Source organism: Anguilla rostrata, chromosome 5 (assembly GCF_018555375.3).
Source record: "Anguilla rostrata isolate EN2019 chromosome 5, ASM1855537v3, whole genome shotgun sequence".
Lineage (NCBI taxonomy): Eukaryota > Metazoa > Chordata > Actinopteri > Anguilliformes > Anguillidae > Anguilla > Anguilla rostrata.
The window spans coordinates 53,788,062-53,815,421 of NC_057937.1; the positions used below are offsets into that span (position 1 = coordinate 53,788,062).

Consider the following 27,360-nt stretch of genomic DNA (forward strand, 5'->3'; position numbering starts at 1 on the left):
TCTTTTGACGGAAATATAAAAAGCAAATGAAGCCATCCTCTTGGTACAGTTGATGTTTTGAGACCACAGCAGATGTTGCATAAGAGACAGACTCATGAGGAGGAGGAGGAGAGAGAGAGAGAAAGAGAGAGAATAGAGAGGCATTGCAAACCTTTGTGAAGTTTAATATCTAAAAACAATTTGCGGTAGCAGGGAGACTCTACAGGTTGCTGGGTGAAATGAAATAGAAAATGCACCCAAGCACAAGCCACCAGAGGAGGTGGTGGAAAGAAAGCCACATGATACATGATGGCCTGTCTGTGAAGAAATATCTGATCTCAATTCATCCCTCGCCCGTAAACCCCCCAAACAGTTTATTTTGTCGTTGACAATATATCATATTTTTTATGTAATTTGTGAGTGTGTCGCCAACGTTAGAAAATACAACCCAATGCAGTTTAAAGGGGGCTACAAGGCTTCGGTAAATTAGCCTCGGCAGGCCTACTCGTCAGCTGGGAAACATGCCTTGCGCTGGAAATAAAAAAAGGGTCCAAACAGAAAACGTGAAAAACGAGATGCCGTTGCACGGTTCATTTTACGGACTCTGTTTGTGAAGACGTTCCGCGAACGCCATTTAATACTGCTGAAATCTAGCCCTGTCTGGCCTGTTTCCGCCATTTTTATTTCTGCCCATGTCCCTCGGGAGCTCGGTGAGGGTGACATAATTAAGATGGAGCTTTGTTGTGAAACAAAATTTTCCCTAACTGTGATTTATCAGGAGTCAAGGTAAGAAAAGTGCTCTTCCAGCGTTTATAATAATCGTTGTTGATATGGCTACAGGAAGCAGCGAGCTATTCAAAGTTTAATGTGCGTCTTTCAGATTAGTTGCTGTTATCACGAACGGCCAATCTCGTGATGTTACAATTATCTTTAAAGCATGATGGTTTAGATCTGTAAAGTGAATTTTCTCGTTACTTGGACAGAACATTGTGGAGATAATGAAAGTGTATTGAGATTGAATTTAGAGATTATCCAGAGAGGAAAACATTGCCCGTTAATTGGTAGAGTCACAGATATTTTTTAAAATTTTTAATCGCTTTCCGATGGGATAAAAATATCCTTTGAGTAAGACGCTGATTTAGAATATGGAAACGGTGGTGTGATTCAGACCAAAAGAAGTCATCTCTAATGAAGCCAACTAGTGCGGTTATTTGCATAAATATTTCACGTACACACACAAGGGATATGACAACATGGGGATATTTGTGGTCTGTACTCTGAACATATTTTTGGCCATTTGCTGTGTAATCTGTGTTAAAAGTTAGTTTAAAATGTGTGGTCTGAGGTCTGATTTACAAAAATGTTGATGTTCTCTTACCGTACCAACTAGTTTCTGTCAGGTTTTGCACAAGAAAATACAGGTCATTTCTCCAAGAGCAGCAGAAGACTAAACACATTCTCAATCTGGTGTTTTCCTCTGTTAAGCATACCTGCTGGGGCAGGAGTAACCTAAAGTGACAGGGCTTTTGAGGGGGTTTATTAATATTCAGTTTAATCTGCTCCTGATTTTGTCTCTTTGTATTGATCTAGACTTCCTCTAACAAGCGATTATGCAGAGGGAGAGAAGAGGAGGGAGATAAAGAGAGAGAGAGGGAGGGAGGGGGAGAGAGAGAGAGAGAGAAAGATGGGCATGTGCGTGTGCTGTCTGGTTTTTTCCACAGAGGTGCTTTGCACACATTTATTTGCAAGGTTTTCCGTAGACTCATTGTAGAGACAGAAAGTAGTAGAGGCACTCTTCTGTTAATTACCACTGTCACTTCAGCCCCAGTCCGTTTGATTGATTGAAAGTGATGGTGAGAACAGTGCCAGGCTCATTTTAAGTCCATTTACTAGGGAGTGAATATATTAGCTCTATCATGGCACCGTGATCTGAAAACCAAGGAAGACAGTTTGGAAATAATTTGACCTGGCAAAGGTTACTGCATTTTTTCCCATTGTTGCTAAGTTGCATGTTATGTATGCTTTGCTTTAGTTATTACATGAATTAGCCGGTGATTTATACCTGAAACTGTTTATTTAATGATGAAGTCATATCATTTTTTAAAATCTGCTTTCTTGGCAATGTTTCTTATGTGATGTGGTGTTTTTTCTTGTAACGGGGCAATTTAAGACCAAAAACAATAGCACATTGCCAGATTTGAAACTAGACTGCATATATTGGCAGTTTGCCATTGGCAGAGGGACAGTAGTCTTTTGCTGATTCTCTCTCTTGTTCTTTTTCTTTCGTTCTCTTGTGCCCTCTCTCTCTCTCTCTCTCTCTCCCCCGTCCTGCATCACTCCTGTCCAGTCAAGTCCACCATCCTGAACTTCCAGAGCCCCACCACCGGGCTGTTTCCTGTGAAGACCTCTTCTGACTGCAATGAGGCCAAAGTGAGGGACTCTCTGTACTGTGCAGCCAGTGCGTGGGCCCTGGCCTTGGCTTACAGGTGAGTTAATGGTGTGCTCAGTAAGTCTTCACTGGCTTACAGGTGAGTTAATGGTGTGCTCAGTAAGTCTTCACTGGCTTACAGGTGAGTTAATGCAGTGCACAGTAAGTCTTCACTGGCTTACAGGTGAGTTAATGCAGTGCTCAGTAAGTCTTCACTGGCTTACAGGTGAGTTAATGCAGTGCTCAGTAAGTCTTCACTGGCTTACAGGTGAGTTAATGCTGTGCTCAGTAAGTCTTCACTGGCTTACAGGTGAGTTAATGCAGTGCTACAGTAAGCTCCTTCACTGGCTTACAGTGAGTAATGCAGTGCCATATCTTCACTGGCTTACAGGTGTTAATGCTTCAGTAAGTCTTCACTGGCTTACATGAGGTGCTGTAGTCTTCACTGTACAGGTGTTAATGCGTGCTCAGTAAGTCTTCACTGGCTTACAGGTGTTAGTCATAAATGCAGTGAATCAGTAAGTATCTTCACTGGCTTACAGGTGAGTTAATGCTGTGCACAGTAAGTCTCCTCTACGTGTTAGGTGGCTTTACAGGTGAGTCATCATGCTCTGGGTTACAGAGGTTAAGTATTCACTGGCTTACAGGTGAGTTAATGCTGTGCTCAGTAAGTCTTCACTGGCTTACAGGTGAGTTAATGCAGTGCTCAGTAAGTCTTCACTGGCTTACAGTTCATTTAAATACACTTTCTTAAAAATAGAGATGCATGCAATCTTACAGCGGATTTAAAATACACTCTGTCTTAACTGGCTTACAGAGGATTTAAATACACTCCCTTTAAACCAGAGATGCATACGTACTTACAGGTGCTTTAAATGCACTCTCTGTCTTTACTGGCTTATAGAGGATTCCAGTACACTCGCGTTCTTAAATATGAGTTAATGTGTACAGTAGTTACATCCTCTTTCTCCCTGGCTTACAAGCGAGGACTCAATTACACACACCGTGTCTGTAGCCTATAGGTGAGGACTCTTCCATAAATGCACACTCTCGCTGTGCTTACAAGTATGGTCTTGTTTATGTCTGGTACACACGTTCTGTTTCCCTGGCTTACAGCGCTGTCACTCTTATTTAAATGTAAATAGGCATGTAAATGCAAAAATTTAAATGTAAGTAGGCATACGTGATTAAACGTGCTGTTTCCCTGCCTCACAGAGAACCTGACCTTCAGATTAAATGCACACGCTCTTTTTCCTGTTTACAAATGAACCATCACAGCACATATACTTGCGGACTTTAACGCCACTACGCTATTTTTTTTCTGAAGGTGGCGTGCAGATGGTGTTGAATCTTGTAGCCTCATGTTTTCCGAAACACTTTTGAGGGTTTTATGAATTTAGTTTCCAAATTGCATTTGACGTATGCATCTGTTTTTAATTTAATTCTCAAAAAAATGTTGAAATACACACAGTCCTCATATTTTGCTGTCCTTCGCTTTAAAAAAAACATGTAGCCCTGTAGCTGTATATATACAAACACACACACGCAAACACACGCACAGGTAATATGGCTGTTCCACTCTGCTTTTAAATCGCTTCATCTTACTATAAAATTGGATTCATGTGCCAGTTTCATCACTTCCTGTATTTCTGGCATTTGAGATCTTATAGTGAGGACTTGCTCTTTGCCTTTGCCTTGTTTGGGAGCTTCAAGTACCCATACTCCACTTCCTCTCTCCTTGAGCTCCTGAGGCCTGTTAGCATGTCCTTGCCTTCAGAACAGGTCACTCATATGACATGGTAAACATGTTCCAGACCTGGAATACAGCTGCTCTGGAGCTAATTTGGTCTGAAAGGCTCAAAATAGCCAAGACGGGCTTCAGCTGGGCCACCTCCTGACCCTGAGGTCCAGCGTACGGCCCGGTTTCAAGATGATGAGCTGAAAAACAAAAAAAGAAAGAAAGAAAGAAAAAAACCCAATCGGACCTCACCCTTGGAGATTTGCACGTTACAGTCTTCCTTTTCACTTAAGATGCTCTTCAGTGCTGCTGGAAAATTGCCAGGGCGATTCCAGCACTTAGTTCTCAGGAGCAGCTGCCTTCCTGCCTGAGGCGTGAAACCGCGGTCCGGTCTCTGACCGCCGTACCGCGCCGAGGCTGTGCGGAATGGACTATTTTTATACCGCTACGGTGCAGATTGGCACAAAGGACCCTGTCATCAGTCATGGTTTGTTCTCGTTAGGGTTGTCAGTGGAATTTAATTAGGATGATTCCAATCTGACAGTTGGGATGAAAGCCCATTACTTACTGTTCATGAGACTCCATCAAGGAATCAGGCCATATGGGATTATACCGGCTCATCTTTTTTGTTGTCAGAGTGGATATTCAAGTGCAGTGCTACGTCGGCACGAGAAGTTCTGAAGCAGTTTATGTAGTTTACATATTTTCAGAACTGACAAAAATGCAAATTTTGTAGATGAACTCATCGTAGAATTGCAGGTGTCAGATTTATGAACACTTTTTTAAAGACATTTTTTCTTTTTTCGATGTCTCTGTGTTCGCCGCTCCTCTCTGCCGATGATAATTATTTTTCATAACGCACAGACTTTTTGACTCATTCATCCGGCAATGAATCTTTTCTTCTCTGTCTCTTTCTCATTTCTTGGTGATGGCTTTACCTGGGGGGGCGGGGTGGGGGGGTTTCATTTTGACAGATCTGTGCTGTAATTACAGGTGTGTGATACGTGACATATTAATTCAGACTGCCTAGGCAAAATCAAATGATGTATTTTTAATAGCTGCATGCAGACAGAATATCAAACCACATCTTAAGTTTTAATATTCATAGAAGTCCCATGTTTATCTGTGCTCTCTTTGAAAAACGAGTCTGCATTTTTTAAATCCACCCACGTTTTAATTTGGGACAATATTCAGTTTTGGCTTAAGTGATTTTTGTGATTAACTGTATTAAGTCCTTCAAAAAGGTGTTAATTTTAGTTAACGCTTGATCATAATGTTTGGTTAATTCCAGTAGGTGCTACGTTAATGTTTTCTCTGAGCAATGGGGAGAAATGGCTCTTTTGCTTGAGCTCTTATGTGAAATGAAGGCCAGGTGGCAGTAATGTTTATCTGGCTGTGCTGTTTATCTGGCTGTGCTGTTTATCAGGCTGTACTGTTTATCTGACTGTACTGTTTATCTGACTGTACTGTTTATCAGGCTGTGCTGTTTATCTGGCTGTACTGTTTATCTGACTGTACTGTTTATCTGGCTGTACTGTTTATCTGACTGTACTGTTTATCTGGCTGTGCTGTTTATCTGGCTGTGCTGTTTATCAGGCTGTGCTGTTTATCTGGCTGTACCATTTATCTGACTGTACTGTTTATCAGGCTGTGCTGTTTATCAGGCTGTGCTGTTTATCTGGCTGTACCGTTTATCAGGCTGTGCTGTTTATCAGGCTGTACCGTTTATCTGGCTGTGCCGTTTATCTGGCTGTGCTGTTTATCCGGCTGTGCTGTTTATCTGGCTGTGCTGTTTATCAGGCTGTGCTGTTTATCAGGCTGTGCTGTTTATCTGGCTGTGCTGTTTATCTGGCTGTGCTGTTTATCAGGCTGTGCTGTTTATCAGGCTGTACCGTTTATGTGGCTGTGCTGTTTTCTCTTGCACGCGGGCGTGGCGGGCGCAGACGCATCGACGATGACATGGGCCGCACGCACGAGCTGGAGCACTCGGCCATCAAGTGCATGCGCGGCGTCCTGTACTGCTACATGCGCCAGTCGGACAAGGTGAGACCCGGGCCACGCCCCCGGGGCTGCGCGCCGACAGAACCAGGCCATTCGGCCCGTCTGGCTCACGGGTTCACTTTTACCCATGAGCCTCTCTGCCTGCATGGAAGAGAGATTATAACCCTTACACCGGCACATGTGCACACGCATGGTCATGCACATGTGCACACATCACGTACACGTGCACACATGCACACCGGAACACAAACACATGCACATGAACGCACATATGCGCACACACACACACACACACACACACACACACTGAACACCCGGCAATCTCTTCTTCCACTGCCAGGTTTTAAAATGGTTTGCTTTACAAATACTTCCTCTTTTCAGTGTGAAGCCTGCCATTATTCTCTGCATATTCTTTTTCTGCTGGCAGAACTCTGTTATAGCTTCTTTATATGTCCCTTAATAAATGCTAATAAAACATAAATCAAATTGCTCTATTGCTGAGACAGAAGAGATTATGCATATTGTGTTTTTCTTCATAAATTTGGTTTGGTGCGCGAGACCAGTCTTGTTGCCCTTCCCTCTGCTTCTGTAAGGGCGTCTATATCCTTCTTGTAGTAGCGCAGTAAATCTGGACGGGCGACGGCCTTAGCTTTGGCTGGATTTGAGCCCTGTGTTTCGGTGCTCATGCCACTATACTGTTCTAATGGCACGGGGAAGATGGAGTTTGGAAGTGATCAAAGAAACGGGAACTCTTTCCGGAGATAATAACCGTAATCAACCCAAACACAATCTGAGTAGCAGAGCAGAGATTGGGGGGCCGGTTGGGTTATATTGGGTCTCCCTTAAAGGTTTTAATGAGGATCCTGGATGTCTCTGTTATTGCGCGACAAGCCAATTTCGGGTGTGTGACAGTATTACTCCCGTCCTTTTTCCTCGTCTGCGACGAGGTCTCGTTTGAAACGGGTTATCAAAGGAGTGATTGAAAATGGGTGCGGAACACATTAGAGCAAATGTCTGAGTAGAGCACCTGAGCAGACATCTTTATTACCATGCGTCGCATCCCCAGGTGATGTGAAGCGGTTGTTAAGATTCGCATTTCTTATTTCTTCCTTTTTTTCGGGTTTGTTCTCAGCGTGGATTGTTCCGCGGCCAAGTTTTTGCTTCCGAATGCTCCACGGAAAGGACTTTTATAACTTTGTTCGTTCTCTCTTTAGGAACGTTTTTGATGTTGTATTCAGGAGCGCAGGAACAGGGCATTATTAATGTGTTTTTGTTTGCGGCGGTCCTCTGAAGAAAGCCAAGTCATATTTGATCTATGGAAACTATTTTTTTCTCTTTGTTTTGCATGTAGAAGGCGCAGAAACAGGGTAGCCTCGATCTCTTGGGTCTTATTTCATTTTTCGTATTTTTTTTGAAATATACAGAACATATTGTGGAAAAAGTTGTCATTTGGCATTAAAATGTCCATTACATTATTTCATTTTTTCCCTGAACCAGTTGCTAAACTTCTCAGTAATATATTTTAGATTTATGTAAGCGCTTGCATAAGTATTTTGTTACAGACTTCAGTCTATAGTGTGGAGCTATTTTGAGGCAGTCACCTTTAGCTGGTGCTGGATTGAGTCCCCAGATCTGTTCGCGGTGTGCTGAAGGAGATAACACCGTTGAGCGGTGAGTGATTTCCTCATTGCTGAAAAACTTGACACATACGCTTGCCATCTCACCGCCGTACTGGATAAATATAGACTCAGAGTGGTACATGTGCTGGCTCTGTCCTGAAAGAATCTCTTGCTAGTAAAGACCCTAGATGGCTCACTCTCTCCCTGTACTGAAGTCCTGTGTGTGTGTTTTTTTTTTTAAATTCATTTTAATATGCTTCTCTTTTTAATTAAGCGTCTCCCTTGCCTTTGAAACGATTCAGATTCGTTTAGTCGTGACCCCGCTCACTTAATTCAGGGAAAGCTTTTCTGTGTCTTAATTATAATGCGCCGTTTATGCAGTTAATTACTTTGGCGTCGCCCGTTAGCGGCTGTCTCGCGCGCTAGAAAGGAGCGGGCCATTAGCGCGACGGCGCGGGCATACGGAGCGCCGCGCTGGCGGTCGCGGCCAGGGCGCGGGCTAAAGAACGGCGGCGGCGTCAGGATGGGCGGCGAGCGGTCCTGTCGCGAGGGGGGGGCGAGGCTTAGCCGGGGCGCGGGGTAAAGAACGGCGGCGGCGGCGTCAGGATCGGCGGCTTGCGTTACTGCCGTGAGGGCGAGGATCAGCGCAACCCCTCGCAATAAAGCCGCTCCGCACCGAGCACTTACCCAGCCCACTTCACGTTAAGTGCGGTTTCACACCCACCGTTTCCACTGCTCTCTCTCGCTCCCTCCCTCCCTCTCTTTCCCTCACTCCTTCCCTCCCTCCCTCTCTTTCTCTCCCTCCCTCCCTCCCTCCCTCCCTCTCCCTTTTTCTGCTTGTCCCTCCCTCCCTCTCTCTCTCTCTCTCTCTCTTCTCTGGCACTCCCTTTTCTTTTGGCTTTCTCTCAACACCTACGTATCTCTCTGTAAAATAAGCAAGAGCTTTAGGTCCGTATTGGAGAATCCTGTACTGTGTAGGCTACAATATACTGTCTGTCACTGTGTGAAATATGTGAACACTTCCAGTTCTCTCTGGGTATTTCATGTTACTGTAAATTTCTGCAGCCAGTGTTTCCCCAGAGATACTGACTTTCAGAGGAAAGCTTCATAAAGCACTTCTTTGAAGACAGTCAGCAATGGTTGTGTCCCTCACTTACTTCCTCTCTTACTCCCACTCATCCCATTCCTTCCCTCTCTCTCTCCCACTCACTCTCCTCCCTTCCCTCTCTCACTCCCACTCACTCTCCCTCCCTTCCCTCTCTCACTCCCACTCACTCTCCCTCCTTCCCTCTCTCACTCCCACTCACTCTCCCTCCTTCCCTCTCTCACTCCCACTCACTCTCCCTCCTCCCCTCTCTCTCTCCCACTCACTCTTAGTAACTGGTTTGCTTTCTGTCATTCTCAAGCTTACTGAGTGTGTGAATGAGCTCATGAGTCCGTTTGCGCGTGAGTTTGCACACGCGTGCCTGCACGGCTTCCTGCATGCTGCAGCAGTGAGGGAGACCCTGCGTCCTGCAGTGCAGCCGCAGCCTTCCTGCAGCACCTGCAGCGCCTCACAGTGCCTGCAGCGCACGCTCCACACTGTCCCTCAGGCAGGGAGCGTCATTAGCTCAGCGGCGCCAGCGGTAGCGGCTAACAGGTGTTTAAGGCGCCGGTTCCAGCTGCTCGCAGGTGTTCCTGCTGGCTTTGCTGCCAGGCCTGAATCCCAGCCCCCTGCTGAGCCCAGCTCCACTCCCAGGCCTCTGGTTACCGTGACGGCGGAGGAATTCCGGTGAGCGGAGATCTGGGACAGCAGGGCAGCGGTGCTGACTCCGAAAGAGGAGCCATGAAATAAATTAGGGCACTTATTTTACACTCTTCAGCTGTGAGGCTGTGCTGCCTGTGTCGTACAGGCTTACTTCATCATTCACAGTGTATGGCACAGTCAGGCTTATTTTCACATTCACACTCTATGACATTCTGGCTTATTTTAACATTTACACTTTGTGTCACAGCTCCTCTAGTTTGCCAGTTCAAATCCTGGTAATACACAGTAGTTTCACTTCATGCCGGGATTGTGCAAATTCTAATTTAATATCTGTAAACACACTGCACTGCTGTTGTATCCATGAGCAGGGCACTTCATTTCAAACTGTCTGCATTAAGATGCAATAGTGAATGTTTCACAGCCATTAACTACATGGTCTAAGGGTACATTAAGTTGCAAGTATGAGAGAACTGTGTATATCCGTGCCAGAGTTTCTCTCCTCCCTGTGAGCTGGATTGATGAGGATGACTTGGCCGGTAGCCACCTGTGTCTTTCTGAGCTGGACTCACCCACCTGGCTTCTCTCCTGTCTCAGGTGGAGCTGTTCAAGCAGGACCCCAGCCCGTACAAATGCCTCCATTCCGTATTCAACGTGCACACGGGGGACGAGGTGATGTCCTACGATGACTACTGTCACCTGCAGGTACGTAAACCGGACGCTAACAGCTGTTGTGTTTATCCAACTGTGATACACCGAGTTTGCCCTGAAGTGAACTTGCACTGAGAAGCAAGCTTTTGTTTGTGGTAGAAGTAAATATCTGTTTGACTCTAGATCTTGAGTAATGTTGATTAAATTAATTTATACTGACAGGCTATTTTCATTGGCAAAATTAAATGCCTATTGTACTCTATTGTGTTGAGTAATTGTATCTACCATACAGTGAAGATGGATGCAGAGTTTGCCAGTATGGTGCTGTTTATGTTGACTTATGGGAGTGTTAGAGATTTAATGCCTACAATTGGATGTCATTTTATGTCTTTGAAGAACTTGCTGATGCATCCAATCAGACACATTATTCCTGGCTGGTTCCCAGGGTCCTCTTTGATTGGGGACTGACGTGTAGTTTCCCGCCCCTCCCCTTATTCAGATCGATGCCGTCTCCCTCTTCCTGCTCTACCTGGTGGAGATGATCTGCTCGGGCCTCCAGATCATTTACAACACTGACGAGGTATTGTGGGAGGTCACATGACTTGCAGGAAACCACCACCAATGTGAACTGACCAGTCCTTTGCTCCAGATAGTGATGGATTTCCCCATTAATGCCTTAACCAGTGCCTAACAGTTTTTGCCATTTTAGTTATGCTGCAGTTAGTGGGCTGTGCCCTGTGCACTAGCCCAACGAGCTGCACCATTTGAGATCGTACAGGTTTACCCTCCTCTCACTATAGTGTCTGTTAGACCAGGAAAGCCTCAGTTTTCTACACGTTTAGAGTGTCATTTGCATCCCTGGCTGTTTTCTCATTACAGATTCTCTAACGCCTTTAACTGAGCACGTTGATGGGCTTTCGCTAATATTACCACAAGCGTTGACTCATAAAGGGAACGCGTCCTTTGATTTCCCGTATGAGAAGCTGGGCTGCGCGCGGAGCTAGCTGCGGAAGCGCCGCCGCGCCGCGTGTGTCGTTTTATCGTCTCTCTTCCCGTTCGCCGTAATCCCGAGAGGTAAAACGGTTGGACGTAATTAACGCTATTCTTCTATTCCGGTAATCTGTTCTCTGCGAGATTGCATCTCTTTCTGCAATGGTGTGAAATAATGGCCTGTGAAATAATAGGCACTTTATTCGCCGGGAGTTTTTTAAGCTTATCTCTTTTTTTCGGAGGGAAAAAGAGAAGGTAATAGAATAGCGTGATTTCCACAGCGGGTCCAGAGGAAGATATTTTCTTTGTTTTGCTGAAAGTACTCTCTCTCTCTCTCTCTCTCAAATTCAAATTCAAATTCAAATTCAAAATGCTTTATTGGCATGAAATACACTTGTACTTATTGCCAAAGCGTACACACTCTCTCTCTCTCTCTCTCTCACCCTTAGCCTCTCTCTCTGTCTCTCTCACTCTCTCTCACTCTCTCTCTCTCTTAGCCTCTCTCTCTGTCTCTCTCACTCTCTCTCACTCTCTCTCTCTCTCTCTCTCTTAGCCTCTCTCTCTGTCTCTCTCTCACTCTCTCTCTCTCTCTCTCTCTCTCTCTCTCTCAGCGATTGCTGAGGCACCACCGCTTCACCGTCTGTATTTTTTGAAAAACAGCGCTCTGCCTGCTCTGCGCAGCGGGTCTCACTCGCGGTTTGTAAAGCAGCGCTTGCCGGGGCACGCAACGCAGTTAAAGAGCATAAAAGCGCAGTCAGCCGCTGTTTTCATCCCTGTTATTAATCTGAGGCGGGACCAATGGGCGAGAGGCGGGAGGCGTCGTTAGCGCTGCCCCGTCCCTGCGTTTGGTTATCTGTTCCTCCCAGCTTGTGCGGCTCTCTCAGCCCAACACGGTTTTGTTCTTCTGCCCCTTCTGAGGCTTCTCTCAGCGGCCGGAGACGCGCGTTTGCCGGGAGAACCTGGTCCGCGCGTTTCGTAACGCGTCCGTCCGTTAAAACGGGTGGATGGGAGCCCCCTGCAGTTCCTGGAAAATCAGAATTTTTCAGGAAATCTGAAGTTTTATTTATTTATTTTTTTTATTCTTGCCCCCCGTACTCTGGGCCTGTACATAAAAACTCAATCAGATACCGCAGACGAGGCTGAGAAGAAGAGCCACCTCAGGCCATTAGCGGCCATTAAGATGCGATAAAAGCTCCAAACATTAATCATTTTCATGCTGGCGGAACAGAAAGAAGAGGGAAATCTGCCCCGGTTCTGCGGCTTGCCCCCCCACCCCCCACCCCCCCACCTCGTTTTGACATGCTCTCCTTTCTGCTTTCTTCATGTTAAATTTAAACTGCTGACAGTCGCATCTGCCGCGATGCGTTTAGATTTTCCCTTTCACGGAGTCATCACTCTTGTTCTCCCCCATAATGCCCTGCGCGCAGTCGGAGTAGGGAGATGGGAGAGTGGTGATGGTCTGAGGTATGGATGCAGCTGTCATGCAAGCAGCGCCAAGCAACCCTGAAAGCTGAACTCCTGCTCCTGCTTTCAGGTTGCCAGAGGGACAGAGTGGACCTCTGTAGTCTGATATGTAAATCGGGCTGTCTAAAGGTTTTTCAGACGAGCGTTCATGCTTTTGTGTGTGTGTGTGTGTGTGGGTGTTCGGCTGTGGAGCCTCACTTTGTACCCCTGGACAGGGTAAGGAGCAAAGCACTCCTGGCTAGTTTTATGTAACCGTTTCTCTTACAAGTGGAATTCCTGCTGAAAAGTGTTCAAACCTCGGCTGATTCTGCTGAAGTATCCACCTGCTTTTCAAACTGAGCTGGTTGGTCCTAGCCATTTTATACACAAGTATAATATATAGAAATACCTCAACTCATGGAAACACTGCCTTCTTTAAATATGCAGTACATATTTTTGTGATTATGTACATATACCTTTTTAAAGTAGTAATGATTTCCCTCCTTTATTAATTGATGGTATAAAGTATGGGACTTCTTTTATTTAATTGAATAATTGTTACATATAAAGAGGAATCCGTCCATATTCTGCCAGTATTGTAATAATGATTCCTTGTTCAGGTAGTAGGAAAATGCCTCAGATTGTAGAAGTACAATCATGTGCGGGGGTGTCTGTCTTGTAAAGGGAAGAGACAGGTTGTTACGGATTTAACTGTAAAGTTAAAGTTAGATCTGAGAAAGAGGTACATACAGTATCTGCTTGCATTTCCTCATTCTTAAAGGTCAGTACATTTATCTAGCAGTGTTTTTTTTTTTTTAACAAACCTTCAATCAATGACAGACAATGCTTTTTCAAAAAAGCTGATAAGGGGATGAAAGAGTTTATCCTTAATGAGAAATGTGAAGGCACAGTGCAAGGGGAGAAAGGGGAGGGGGGCGAGGGGGTGCAAAATATCACTTAAAGGTCACCTGGGGGTTCAGAAGCTACCCCATTAAATTACTATTTTAATTTACATGTATCTAATTACAAAATTTGATTGAAATCACTTGGGGGGAGTGGGGGGAAGTGTGTGTGGGGGGGGGCAAAGGTAATCAGATGTAAACCCCATGATATCGCTGGCACTTCACAGTGATGGGTAGTCACTGCATGGGCTGTCCAACCAGATATTCCTTTTCTGGAAGTTTGATTTTAGGCGTGTGTTTGAACACTGGATATCTGTACCTAGAGCACCGCAGTGGAAATGAGCCTTTGTGCTTTATGAGCCAACCTGGAAGTCACATGTGCATATAAATGTCTTATTAGCTTGTGTTGTTTGATCTTTGTCCATATTTACACTGAAGCCAAGGGAGACGTAAGCAATGCACATCAGTAGGCACAGCTCTATGTACACAGTGCTTTTGAGTTCTGAAATAAATCTGACTCTGGGTGCTTTTAAAGTGGTTTCCATCTCTGTTTTCCCCGCAGGTGTCTTTCATCCAGAACCTGGTCTTCTGTGTGGAGCGGGCGTACAGGGTGCCTGACTTTGGGATGTGGGAGAGGGGGAGCAAGTACAACAACGGCAGCACCGAGCTGCACTCCAGGTGCTGGCAGGGGCTCTTTCACTGCAGCCATTTTGTGTCATAGCCTGCATCTCTCTCTTCTCTCTCTGCTCAGTTTCATACACCTCAAATGCTTTGTTCGCATGGATTATTTAACAGTACATGCTGCCAAAACTGTATTTCTTTCACAACAGTTTAAACAGTGAAAATGAACAGGCAGTGTATCTCTCTCTCTCTCCCTACCTCTCTCTCTCTTTCTCTCACTCACACACAGATTTGTGTGTGTTTTGGGCATTAGTGTAGGGCTTAATACATTGCTCCTTGGCAGTTTTGATAAATGCTTTGATAACGCTAAACCTCAGCATTCTGCGCTACAGTAAACAAATTAAGGATGAGATATAATGCCATCACCTGTCCCCCTGAAATATCATTTCAAAGTCAAATGAAAGTATTTAATGAACATTTCTGGTAGTTCATACAATTAAAGAGGATAAGTGAGTTCACATTCAGTTTTACGGTACTATTCGATAAATGTACAATCACATTAGTCATTTCTCATCACTGTAGATCCTAATAGCTCAAATTCTTTACAAATCAAGCCCTTCAGATGATGGATGAATGTTCCGGAAGCGCAGAACATGGGGCTAAACAACCCCATAGTCGGTACTGTTTCTCGGGTGAAGAGTAAGTTTGGGGGTAATGATACCATCGGACAGCCGAGTCAGTCAAAGCATGCCGGAGGGATCCGACTGGCAGCAGGATTTATGGACGCATTACAGGAGCTATCTTTTCAAACAACTTTGCGGTAGCCGGTCCTTTCAACAGTTAGATCTCTCTTATCAGTCACGCGAGAGTCTGCTAATGACTTTCCATCATCGCCAGCGCCGGTCTCCCCCGGGGAACGATGTTTTTAAACACTTGGCGTCTCTGGGCCGATTTGGTGGCGTTTGGCTACGCCCGCCGATCGGGAAATGGAGAAACTGTACCGGCAGTGAGGCTGTGTGCGAGCACTGTCACGCACACGAGGAACTTCCTGTCCCTGATCTCGAGGGAAGCCACTTAGCGCACGAGACCGGTCAGGGCTCTTGAGTTATGCTTTCAGTGTAGTCAGGGATCACCACTGCGGGAGTTTCCACTAAAGCCGGCGATTTTCCGGAATAAGATTAATGGGGAGGAATTTAAGAGGGACTGTGCTCCAAGGCCGTTGGTAGATTTTAAAGGGAGGCACAGCAGGGTCGGAAAGCTGTGTGCACGATGCACTCTGGCAACGTAGCATTGTCCATGTCAGTTGGTTTACAGTTGCCATTTATTGTATGCATGTAACACGCTGCTACATAATTAGCTGCAGGCTTGGTTCACAGTTACGTTAGCTGTTCTGAGCCTAGACACCAGCGCGTATTCGGTTTAAATTGCAGCATGTAAGTCTGATATTGTAAATCTCCGCACGGAAAGCAGGAACACTAGCAATTTAAACAGGAGGAATTGAAGTGCGGTGTGCAGACGCATTTACGGAGTATCTGGATGAATTTCCATGCTGGAGCCCTCATGTAAATGAATACTTACGAGGGCACTATGAATGCATATGTTAGCGTAATGTAAACAAACATAAGGATGTGAGCGATAAAGTCCTGGATTGGACAGTTTCCAGGTTTGTGAATCATAGAGATGCTTGGTATTCAGATCCTGTGGATTGAGCATTATGCATTTCAAATGTGTTAGTCTTCACAGCCAGTATACTTAATTTCACTGCTGTGATATATATTGAAAGGCCACGGTATTAGTCATGCATTTGTATTGCATAATGCATTTGCTATAAGCACTAGACAAGGGCGGTTGTCTTTACTGTCCATACAATACAGTGCATCGTCATATCTGGACTGTTCTATAACTAAATAAATGTAGAAGACTGAACGCTTTTGAACAATTTAATTTAGACTATTTAGCATTTATCTTTTGTTCTGCTTTTTAGATCAGTGGACCAATTAATTTAGTAATCATCACTGGAATATATAATATAAAGTTACATTTTGATAGGTAATTAATTATATTATGCTTAATGAGAGAATAGTAACATCCATAAAAAGTACACTTGTATAAAAAAAAATAAAAATAAAAAAATTTAAAAAAGAATGAATATTATACTCTCTAGTAGCGTCAGAGTTTTTGTGACATTGCAGTAAGCCTGTCTGAGACAGGCATTTTGTGCGGTCCTGTTCTGATGTGGTATAAGAGACCCGGTGTTGTATGTGCTCATATTCCTTTCCAGAATGGAGCTATAGCAGTGTGGCTGGCAAGGCTAACTCCGCTCCTAGCTCAGCCAGGTAGTTAATTGTCTGCCGCCCATGCAGGTGGGCGTTAGAATTACTTGCGGAAATTACTTCAACTTACCATATTTCACATTTATTTGATTTCATTTTGAAGTCTTCAGCGGATTTTCAGCACCAATACTAATCAGTACCACCATTTGAGAGAGAAAAAGAAATTGGTACAAAGCACTGCTCTTTTTTCACAGAGAGAGAGTGAGAGAGAGCATATGGTAGGGAGTTTAGTGTTGCTTTGAACTAAAGATGGACATCGATTTTCTTTGTAAAAACACAGTTAATGGTCTCCAAAATGTAGTCCCCTCAATCTGCAAACTGTAATAATACTGCAAGATCCATTTGTTTTTTCAGCAACACACTGGCTGAGAAAAGTTATTTTCCATGTACCCAGAATGTTTTTTACTTCCCTGCCTCTGCAACTGAAAAAAAAAAAAAACACTTTACCTGAATAGCTGTCCTAAATATTCGGCTGTTTAAGTGATATAATATGTCAGTGTGTGGGTGAGAGCTTCCTCTTAGCAAATCCGTGATGAAAAAGTATAATAATTGTGGCTCAAAGTTGAATCGCCCCTTTTCTTGTGTGTCTTTTCCCATTGCAGCTCTGTTGGCCTCGCCAAGGCTGCACTCGAAGCCATTAATGGATTCAACCTGTTCGGAAATCAGGTAATTGCCTCTCGTCTCATTCTCAGGTCTTTCCTCCCGGTTTGCGCCGCGGCTGTTTGGCTAATGGAGGTCTACGAAGGACACGGTAAACTTTCTCAGGCGCGCGCGCATGCCAGACCGTGGGAGGGCGTGTGTAATTGTGTACCGAAGCAGTGTGTGTTTCACCAGCGTACTCTGATTCTATGAGGAGGGAACTCCCCCCCCCCCCCAGTAGCGCTGCAGTGCTCTGATGTTCCGTTGAAAGTCGGGATGAATCCTTTATTCCGTCCGTCTCGCGGTCTGTTATTTATTGACAGTATACAGCCAGCAATGACCCCATTGTTAGATGGAAAACAAAATGGCGCAAAACTCCATGCTCACGCAGTTGGATACACATACGCGCACATTCGTACAGACGCACACGTAAATAATGCCTCGATGTTCAAGCTTAGGTTTTCAATCTAGTGTGTTTTTTATCTCCCTCCCCTGAATCACACCAGGGGCTGTTCAATCCGTGCGCTTTGCTCTCTGTACAGAACGAAAGGGAACGCTACTTCATCCTTTAATCGCCGGGAGTCGGTGTTTGCGGGGAGCGATGAAACGCGCTGAAAACGACGCCGCTCGCGCGGCTTTTCTAGTCGGGCTGCCGAAGTTGAGAGTGGCGCGGCCTCCGGTCACCTGTCGCGATGGCAACCGTAAAAAAGGAGACCGCTCGTTACCGGCCGTAGCGTCTCATTAGAGCGCGCTCCGTCACCGAGGCCGCCGTCCCCCGCGAAAACGGCACCCGCGAAACCAGGAATTCATTAGCGGCGGGCGCTGTAAATCACCCGGCGTCCTCCTCGCGGCGCGCGGTAAATCACGCGCCGGCGGCGCGGTTGTAAATCGGGCCGTATTTCACGCGGAAGTCGACTGGCGCTGATGGACTGCGCCCGTTTCTTTTCTTTCCCTTTCTTATTCTGCTGCAGTCATTAGCGTGATCCATTTGTTTTGGGTGTGAGGCGGAGGGTGAGGGAAAACCCAGACGTTCCGTGACTTAATCCGACTGCGTTAATCGGCGAAGTAGAAAATGGCACTTTGTGTCTCTCCCCTCCTCGCAGGAAATGGATTTGGAGGAGTCTGAGCAGAAGACGAGGCTCTTTTTTCTTTTCCTTCTCATTTTCATTTATTTTCATTTTGGGTTTTTTTTCCGAGTTGCTACCAGTCAGATGGATGCGCCTTTTTGCAATGGGATTTGCATTGACTCTGACCCGTGTTTACATTCGCAGTGTTTCACTCTACTCAAGCCAAGCCTTAGTTAAGGAAAATGAAAGTGTGATGTGAGAAACAGTATTGCATGAGTAAGATTAAAAAGATTTGCGATTCTGTAAGTAGAAGGTGTGTATTTACGATCATCTGTGACAGAATTATCATGTGTAAACTGCCATTTCAGTTCTATTTTCTCTCTGATGAGTCTGTTGGAAATGGCTTTCTGTTAAATTAATAATTAGTTTTCATAATGCCGGTGTTTATTTATTTATTTATATTCGTATACCTCGTATACCTAATATTCCATTCATATTCATACACTGGAATCATATAATATTCATGTCCTCGGCTTGTAGAGACCCTGTTTAGATCGTCTGCCAGACTTAATGTCCTGGTTGTACCAGTAACTGTGGCCGTAACACTGGAAAACATAATAAAAATGGTAATAATAGCGGCGATAGAGAGCGAGGCGATAACGTTTAAAATGTGCGGAGCTGCTCAATCTGTCTTCTGGAGCGGCTGATCTGGCGACCTCTGTCGTGTGTTTCCACATGGAAGGGGGGGGCGGCGGGGGGGGGTGGAAGGCCGGGAGTCATCAGATGGGTTATTAATGAGGCCTCCCTGGCCTCATTTCCTGAGCGGCTCCACGCCGCCCTCCATTTTGCCGGGTGGCGGAAATCACGGCGGCAGAGGTCCCCCCCCGCGCTCATTAGCATTCCGACCCGCGAGCCAGCCCCCACCCCCCCGAGTCGCGCTCGACGCCGCGGGAGGCCTGTCGATCCGCGGCGGGAACCCCTCTCGCCGACAGCCGCAAGAAATACGCGCTCGGTCTCCTCGGCGACGCCGCGGTTCCTCTCAGCCCGCGCTACGACTCACTGCGTCTGCGCTATCGATGCCGCTGCAGAATAATCCGTTATGTCTGACTTGTTTAACCGGCGGAGAGAAGGTTATTCCCGCACGCTGCGCCGCAGGCTCTGCACGCGCTGCCATTTTGCTGTCGTTCGGAAAACGCGGTTTCAAAATAGCGCGCTGTTTATTTTACCCTCGTGCGGCAGTTAATAGCGGACGTGCTCCTGTCTCTGTCAGCGTATAACAGGAGAATCGCTGCGCAAAGAGCAAAGCGAATGAGCCATTCTTCTGAAACTGCTCGAGTTCTGCCCATTTATCTTCATTGTTGCATATGTATTTTTCATTTTTTCTTATTTCTTTCCGCTTGCATGGCAATCAATCCAGTTGAGTGATGACTTTCCAGAAGCTTACATTTCTGGAAACTTTCCTGAAAATAGAATTAATGCCGAGGGAAAGGAGTCTGCGTATGTTATTTATTTGCTGTGTAAATGGTTGTCGTGCCGACCTGACTAGTTGAGACTGCGCTCACGTGTGCTGGAAGTAGTGTCAGGTGCAACATCTTCACTTTTGCCACTTAGTGTCTGATTTTTCTTCCTCGTCATCATTCGTTAATCATTCATTCATTCGTTAATTTATCCGCTCCGGGGCGACTGGTACAAGCCGCGCGCTCCGCAGTCGGGAGGGTACGGATGGAGTCGGAAACGGGATTGTCGAAATCCCGCCGGGCCGGGCGATGGCCTGGTGACTGGCCAGGGCTGTGGCCCATCTGGAGGAGAGCTCGATCGGTGGCTTGCCTGCTCTCGGGTTTTGGAAGTGCTCTCAAACCCATGGCGACAGATGGCGCGTGACAGCATCGAGCCGCGCGATTGGTGGCCACGCACGGCAGTCGCCCAATCATCTGCACTCTCCGGGGGTCTTGTGTGTCGGCTTTCAGATAAACTTAGAAAACCTCCTGATAACTTCTGTACTGTTAGGACACATTGTAAATAAACCTGTCTTATGGAGTTTATTGTGTAGAGGAAACGTTACTGCAGTTGTCTAAAATAAACATCAGATAATAGCTATGGTACTGAAAATACACTTCATGTCGTTCTACTCTTAAGATCCAACTGTATTTTTAGATCTCTGTGTCACTCCCTCCAGGGAATTGGGAACATGTTCGCTTCAGATTCCAGGGGACCCTGAATGACATTGAGAATGTCATTAATATTTTTTTGTTTTTGTGGTTTTACATTGACGTCAAGGTTTAGTCATAATGGAATATCTGTTATATCCATTAACCCCCCCCCCCCCCAAAAGAAAATGGCTAAAGTGCTCCCATTTACAAATATTGTTTATATATCGTTGAATATGGCTGCTACATGTTGCAGCTGAATTATTTTTGGAAACATTATACTGTTCAGCAAATTATTACCATTGTATATTGGATTTTTGTTTTTACTGCTGTATTAACGTCATTTTGATAATTGAAATAAATTATAACTGTATTATTATTCTGATACATTTTATGAATATTGATTTTACATTAGTTTCTATGAATTTAACAGCAGCAGTGCTAACAATACTTATCATAAACCAGAATTGTGTTTATTATTGATAATGGAATTATGTACATGCCTGGTCTTTTTGTGTTGTTTTGCTCACAGGGTTGTTCTTGGTCTGTCATTTTTGTGGACCTGGACGCACACAACAGAAACAGACAGACGCTGTCTTCCCTGCTCCCCAGAGAATCACGATCACATGTGAGCGAACGCAGCCAATGGAATCTGTGAATCTTGAAGGGCATTACTTTGAATAACTCTTAATGAGTAAATTTAAAATATAATTGACAAATAATGATGTGTAGACAGCTGATTGAAAAAAAAAAAAATTATTTTAGAAGAACTCTGGTATCATTAGAAATAATTAATCGTAAAGTGTTAAGAAAATTAGCGCTCTGTAATTATGATATCTGAGTGAACAAGGCGTTATACTTAATTAACTTGAATCTCTTAATTCTTTGGCTAATATGTTTTGAAATGTAAGTAGCTGAACCACGATGCCTTTTTTGACATATGCATTTAACCCATTGTTTGCCGAGAGGCATGCCTGCCCACGTGCGGCGATGCCCGTTTCTGCGTGCTCTTTTAACCCCCCGTTTCCCCGAAAGAACACGGACGCCGCCCTCCTGCCCTGCATTAGCTACCCGGCGTTCGCCGTGGACGACGACGCCCTCTACAGCCAGACCCTGGACAAGATCGTGCGCAAGCTGCGGGGGCGGCACGGCTTCAAGCGCTTCCTGCGCGACGGCTACCGCACCGCCAACGAGGACAAGGACCGCCGCTACTACAAGCCCGCCGAAATGAAGGTGGGCCCAAAACTCCCCCCCCCCACGCCCCCACAGGAATGTCAGCGCTCCTTCCCTTGATCACTGTTTCCACTTGAGTAACGTTTCATTACACATCTGCCAGTTCGCCGTTATCTCCTCCGGCCACAGAGAGAGAGAGAGAGAGAGAGAGAGAGAGAGCGGGGAGCAGAAATGTAAACGTGTTCCGGAATGTTCCGGAGTAGGCTGATAAACATCGCTCCTTTGTCTCCAGCGCTATCGCTTTGTTAGCGTCAAACTCGTTTTCTCCCTCGGCGGCAGTTGGTCGCCGCCCCCCCCCTCGTCGGGGCCTGATTGGTTAGGTGAAATTGCACCGTCGCCTGCAGGTAGGAGCGAGGAAGAGAGTGTTTGTTAAGAGGAAAGAGACGGCTCGGTCGGGGATTGATGGGGATTGATGGGGATTGATGGCAGAGCCTGCCGTGGTGTCTTAACGAGCGTGCTCCACGCAGACTTTGAGGACCGGTGAAGTGAAGTCTGCTGCTCTCTCTGATTGCTTTGGGCCCAGTTACCCGGGGGCTGCCGGTTCGCGTTTCTACCTCGGCATGGCCGTGCCACCGCTGTTCCCGCTCGCGGTCCGAAGGTTTCATATCGGAAGGTCACCGAGAATCCGATTCGGTGTTCTCTAAAAAATTTGATCAGCGGTGCTGCAGAGCTTGAAGTGATTTCAAAACAGTATGTATTCTGTGAAAAGCCGGTTAGGTAAACTCGCGAAAAGAGTTTGGTTGGTTTACAATGATAAAGTCTTATCACGTGCTTGTATTGTCCTACCCACTTATCCTGGGTTTAGTCTTGTATGGTTGGACAAAGGTTCTTTAAGATGGTAATCCAGATAGTGAAAGTGTCTGTCTTCATTATTTGTAATGTATATACCAGTGGATGTAAAACTGTTGCAGTTAACAGTCTTTTAAGAGCACATTCCCTGTTTTTCCTTCCCCCGCATAATCTCTATTATGATGTGACAGCTGTCGCCATGGCGATGGTCTCCTCGGATGGAGAGGAGCGACGGCAAGCCTGTAATTAAATTTTTATGAGAGGCTGAGCGTCTTCACCCCGAGCCAGAGAAGGGACCCCGTGGCGCGTTTGTGCTAGCAAATTCAGTTAAATGGCCTCCTCTGGGAAGGGGAGAAGACGGAAGGTAAACAGGGCGGAAATTGATTTGCCATTTTGTGTCTCCTTCCAGGCCCTTATTTTTATGATCTTAAAACAGTCCGGGTTTGCCTGTCATTGATTTGTAACAAGGCGTTAAAGTCATCGTATTGTATTTACATCCCATTATGTTTATTAACGCCTGTACAGACTTCGTATGGATGGTCACCTGTTGTGTGTGTTTTCGTACTATGCCTTTTGGCCAGTATCGCAAAAGAGAATGCATTCTCATAACTTTCATATTCCAGAGATGAACCGGCTGAGAATAGTGTAGAATAGAATGGAATGGACTGGAACAGAATAGAGTAGAATAGAATAGAATGGAATGGAATGGAATGCAATTGAACAGAATCGAGTAGAATAGAATAGGCTTCGTTTTTCCCATGGTGAACTCCTGTTACACTGGTATATTTTTGGTGTTAATGTTTGAAATCTGCAGCAGACCTATCTACATTACCTATGTTTGCCAAGCAAGATGCCTGTCTACAGGGCGACTTTTGTTTTACCTAGTATCCTTCGTCCTGCCTGCTTAAATAAAAGTTGAATAAAATTAATTTAAAAAGATGTTTTCTGAAGCAGGTCAGTCCAAGTATCACAGCATGCACAGAGCCCATCCCTGGATTTGAACCAATATTCCCTGATTGTTGTGCCAGACATTCAAAACAGAATAAATTGTACATGACAGCTCCAGGTATTGTACAGTGCTTTTCTAATGGCTCTGTGGAAGGCAATTACATAATTAGCACAAATAGGCATATCTGTGGGCTCCAATTTTAAACCCCAGGCCTAATGGGTAATTTAAGGGTGGACAGGGAGGGGTCATTTTCAGAGTTCATAAATGATTTATTCAAGGTCAACATTTGTTTCTTTCTGCTTATTGCATACATACACTTTTTGGAAAATTGTTAATAAGGACCAAAATAAATTACTACTACTACTACATAATTTAATATGGTACAATAAAAGACTGAAGTGGCCATTACATGATATTAATGGTTTATTGCCTGTGTAGTTGTTTTTAATATGCTACTGTAGCTGTTTTTTCTCCAGGTAAGAAGTGAAAATGCATGATGTGTGTGGCTCATTGATTGTACAGTAAATATATGCTCATATCTTATCCTATTGGAAAACATTTTCTTTTAGAAACCTCTTTTACTGCCATCCTTTGCTGCAGGGACAAGAATTTATTAGAATGTTTTCAGCAGCAGGAGCTAATGCTCTGTGCCATTTCCCTGCTTCTTTACTTTATCTAAGCTGTGTGAAATTGATATAGGAAGTAGCTAAAAGCAATTAAATTTATTTAATTGGGCTTTACTTCTATTTTCTGCTGTGTAGTTCATGATTAGGCTTGCTAAGGCTTTATCTGTGTGTGTGTGTGTGCGTGCGTGTGTGAGTGCGTGTGTGGGTACGCGTGTGTGTGCGTACGTAAGTGCGTGCGTGTGTGCGTGCGTGCGCGCGCACGTGTGTGTGTGTGTAGGAACATCGTTTTCACAATAACATCATGTAGCCAAGTAGGTCCTGAAATCTGAAAAGGGCAAAAAGAACAGGCTATCGTTTATCTTATCCAAATGGAATCTTGCTGTATGTACTGCCTGTTCATCTGACACATACAGAAGCCAGCAAACTCCCATCATTTAATCTATAAGTCTCTATACAGGAGCATGCAGTACATTTAATCGTACACCTGTGCTTATATCATTAACTCCCAAGCCTTTAGTTATGGCTGGCAGTGTTCAGCGATTGAATTGCAGGCCACTGACTTCATTACTGAGGTTAAAGTGATGTTTGATAAATGAGTTCATATGAAGTGAAAATGGATACAGCTGTGGGCACATATGCAGGCAGAAACAGGCAAATGAAAAACCCCATCCCAGTGGTCATGTTTTTACTGCTCAACTTCAAAAGAGGATACACAGACAATTATATCTGTGCAAGTCAACAATCAACACTGCACTGAGCTAAAGTAGAGGCAGTGTAAGCACAGCACATTTTGTTTTGTATTTTCGAACATTCGTGTCCACAGGGAGAGGTTCTGAAGTAGTTGTATTAGGTGGCTTTTGATGTAGCCATTTAGGTAGTTAAGCACTGAGAACATTGAACTGCATCTGTTCTTCTCTCCTTAGCTCTTCGACGGAATTGAATGCGAGTTTCCTATTTTTTTCATCTACATGATGATTGATGGTGAGACTTTGTACTTTGTTTACGCCTGTGTGTGTATGTGTGTCTGTCTGTGTGTCTTTCTGTCTGTGCATATTTCTGTCTGCAGTCACACATGCATGTGAATTTGTCTGTGTGCATGTCTGGGACAATCCAAATTTTTAATTATGAAATTAATTTTAAAGTTGAACCAAGTTCTACTGTTAAAAAATTCTGTTCTTAAGGGTTTTTTTGAATCTATTTTTGTGCATGTTTGTGTGACTTATTTTAATGTTCTGTTGGGTACTTGCCAGGTTGTCAGTCCTGACTGTTCTGCCTGTACTTGCTGTCTCTCTCGGGGATGATACTTACCTCTGGGGATTATCTCTTTCTCGTCCCTGATCGTTTGCAGTCTAATGTGCTGTGGGTAGGAGCGTCTGCCACACGCCAGTGAAGCGAAATTAACTGTCGGTTATGCTACTGTATCGTTATTTACTCCACGCTAATTACACAAATTGCAGTTTGTGAAACACGTTGCACCCGGTGACCCTCCGTGCTCCTTTGTGCAACACATTTTGGGTCCAGCGGTATTGTGGTGCTTACAGAATGCTTATAAAAGCAGCACTGTGGCTTAAAATGTGATAATACTGGGGGAACCCTGACTTGGAGAATTAAGTGCAGACTCAAAATCACATCCTGTTTCAGTCTGAGTCAGTCTCAGGTTATTGAATATCTGAATATCGATCAGACTCACTCTCTGAAAATCCTCAGAGATGAAGCCTACCCTCTCTCTGGTTAAGCTGGGCTTCGTCGTATATTCCGGTATCCGTGATTGGTTTATTCCGACCATGGGAACAGAAGAATAATAATGAGTGTCTGCCAATAATTGTCACTCAGACAGTTGTATTTTCATGTAGCTGAAGTAAAATGCAATCTGTAGGGGTAAATTGTCCTAGTGCTATTTAAACAAAATTGCCTTAGTAATATCGCTGGACCCTAAACACATTTATGAATAAACAATATGTCACATTTGGATAGGCTGCTACGCACATGCAGCTCCTTATGAAAGACTGACCTGTAGGGTGTGGATATAGCATGCGATCGACAAACCTCACTTAAATATTTAGTCGGAGAAAATCTGAGGTGTGACTGCTTTGCTTTGAGTGTTCCAGGTGTCTTCCGTGGAAATTCTGCTCAAGTCAAGGAATATCAGGAACTGCTGGAGTCAGTCATCTTCCAGTCGTTGGATGGTAAGACCAGCGCCGTTCGTGACGTTTCTAGTTCACTGAGTGTAATGTGGCGAGTGCAGAGAAGGTGCTAACACACGTAGCATACGCTGAGCTGGAAGGAGACAGCTGGTGGCAGCTGTTCTTTTATGTAATAAACTGCAGAATGTCTGTCCTCAGTACGGCTGCACGCCCCCCCCTCCCCCCCCATTCCAGCAAGGCGGTAATTCGCTGATGTGAGAGAGGACATCAGCGCCTACCTCATCTGCTCCATCCGTCTGCTCCATCACCTTCTTCCTGCTTCTCTGAGGCAGCAGGAAGTGTATCTCACTGTGGAATTATCTTCACGCTGCCGAGAGGACATTTTGTCTGTGCCGCTACACCGTGTTTCAGAGTATGCGTCATTGGTTCAGCAGATGTTTTTAAACTGGGAGACCTATGTAGCCTATTTTTATTTCTTTTTTATAATCTCCCTTTTAGCAGGTATTTATGTTCCTTGAAGTATGATCCAGATGACGCACTTTTCTCAATGCTGCGATATTTCCAACTGAAAGGGTGGAGAAGTGGTTATGTTAGCAAGCCAGCTGCAGCATGCCTATGGTTCTACATGCTGCACCAGCTCGGAGAGCACTGCTGCAAATTCACCACAGATATATCATAGCAGTGTCCCCCTGGGTCTTTTAAACCTGCAAACGTGCAGGACTGAGAACTAATAAAAAAATATGAACAGTTAAAAACATATTTATAAAAAGGCTTTTAAAATCTTTTTACAAAACCCTTTACAAAAATTTTAAATGCTTTACTTTTACCTGAATTCCGTTATTTCATTCAGTTAATCATGAGGTTGTTGGAAATAACTTGAATTTTGTATTGGAAATAACGTAGGGGTCCTGTACTTATGGGCATAGCTGTTTGAAATAACATGTTAAAGAAATAAAGAATCTGTTATTTCAAACAGAATGGCTGTACCAGAATGGCTCTAACGACAGCTGATTTGCACACAGTGTTCCTCCGGCAGTGCAGGGTTTGATGGGGTGTGCTCAGTGACAGAGGAGGCCCGGTAGCCTGTGGCGTTCTGCCCCCCCCCCCCCTCGCCACCCCCCCATGATAACCGTATCTCACGTGTCTTGGCAGGCCACGCCGTCATCCCCAAGTACTACCACGTGCCGGCCGACTTCGTGGAGGCCGAGCAGAAGCAGCACGGCAGCCAGAAGCGTTTCCCCAGCAACTCGGGCCGAGACGGACGGCTCTTCCTCTGGGGCCAGGCCATGTACAACATCGCTAAACTGCTGGGTCAGC

General features: G+C 45.0%; 1 protein-coding gene across 4 annotated transcripts in view; it reads left to right on the forward strand.

Moving 5' to 3' along the window:
- Positions 1-27,360, forward strand: part of phkb (phosphorylase kinase, beta) — a 56,415-nt gene that overhangs the window by 6,320 nt on the left and 22,735 nt on the right. For 3 of the 4 annotated variants that reach the window (XM_064337211.1, XM_064337210.1, XM_064337212.1), the window contains 11 exons: positions 2,327-2,465; positions 6,089-6,188; positions 10,107-10,214; positions 10,660-10,740; positions 14,058-14,173; positions 17,052-17,115; positions 20,835-20,930; positions 21,338-21,535; positions 24,823-24,880; positions 26,008-26,085; positions 27,196-27,354. In XM_064337211.1, the coding sequence (XP_064193281.1) occupies positions 2,327-2,465; positions 6,089-6,188; positions 10,107-10,214; positions 10,660-10,740; positions 14,058-14,173; positions 17,052-17,115; positions 20,835-20,930; positions 21,338-21,535; positions 24,823-24,880; positions 26,008-26,085; positions 27,196-27,354 (1,197 nt within the window). Of the gene's footprint in view, positions 1-617; positions 766-2,326; positions 2,466-6,088; positions 6,189-10,106; positions 10,215-10,659; positions 10,741-14,057; positions 14,174-17,051; positions 17,116-20,834; positions 20,931-21,337; positions 21,536-24,822; positions 24,881-26,007; positions 26,086-27,195; positions 27,355-27,360 lie in introns of those variants that run through there. The other variant, XM_064337213.1, reaches the window with a different exon arrangement.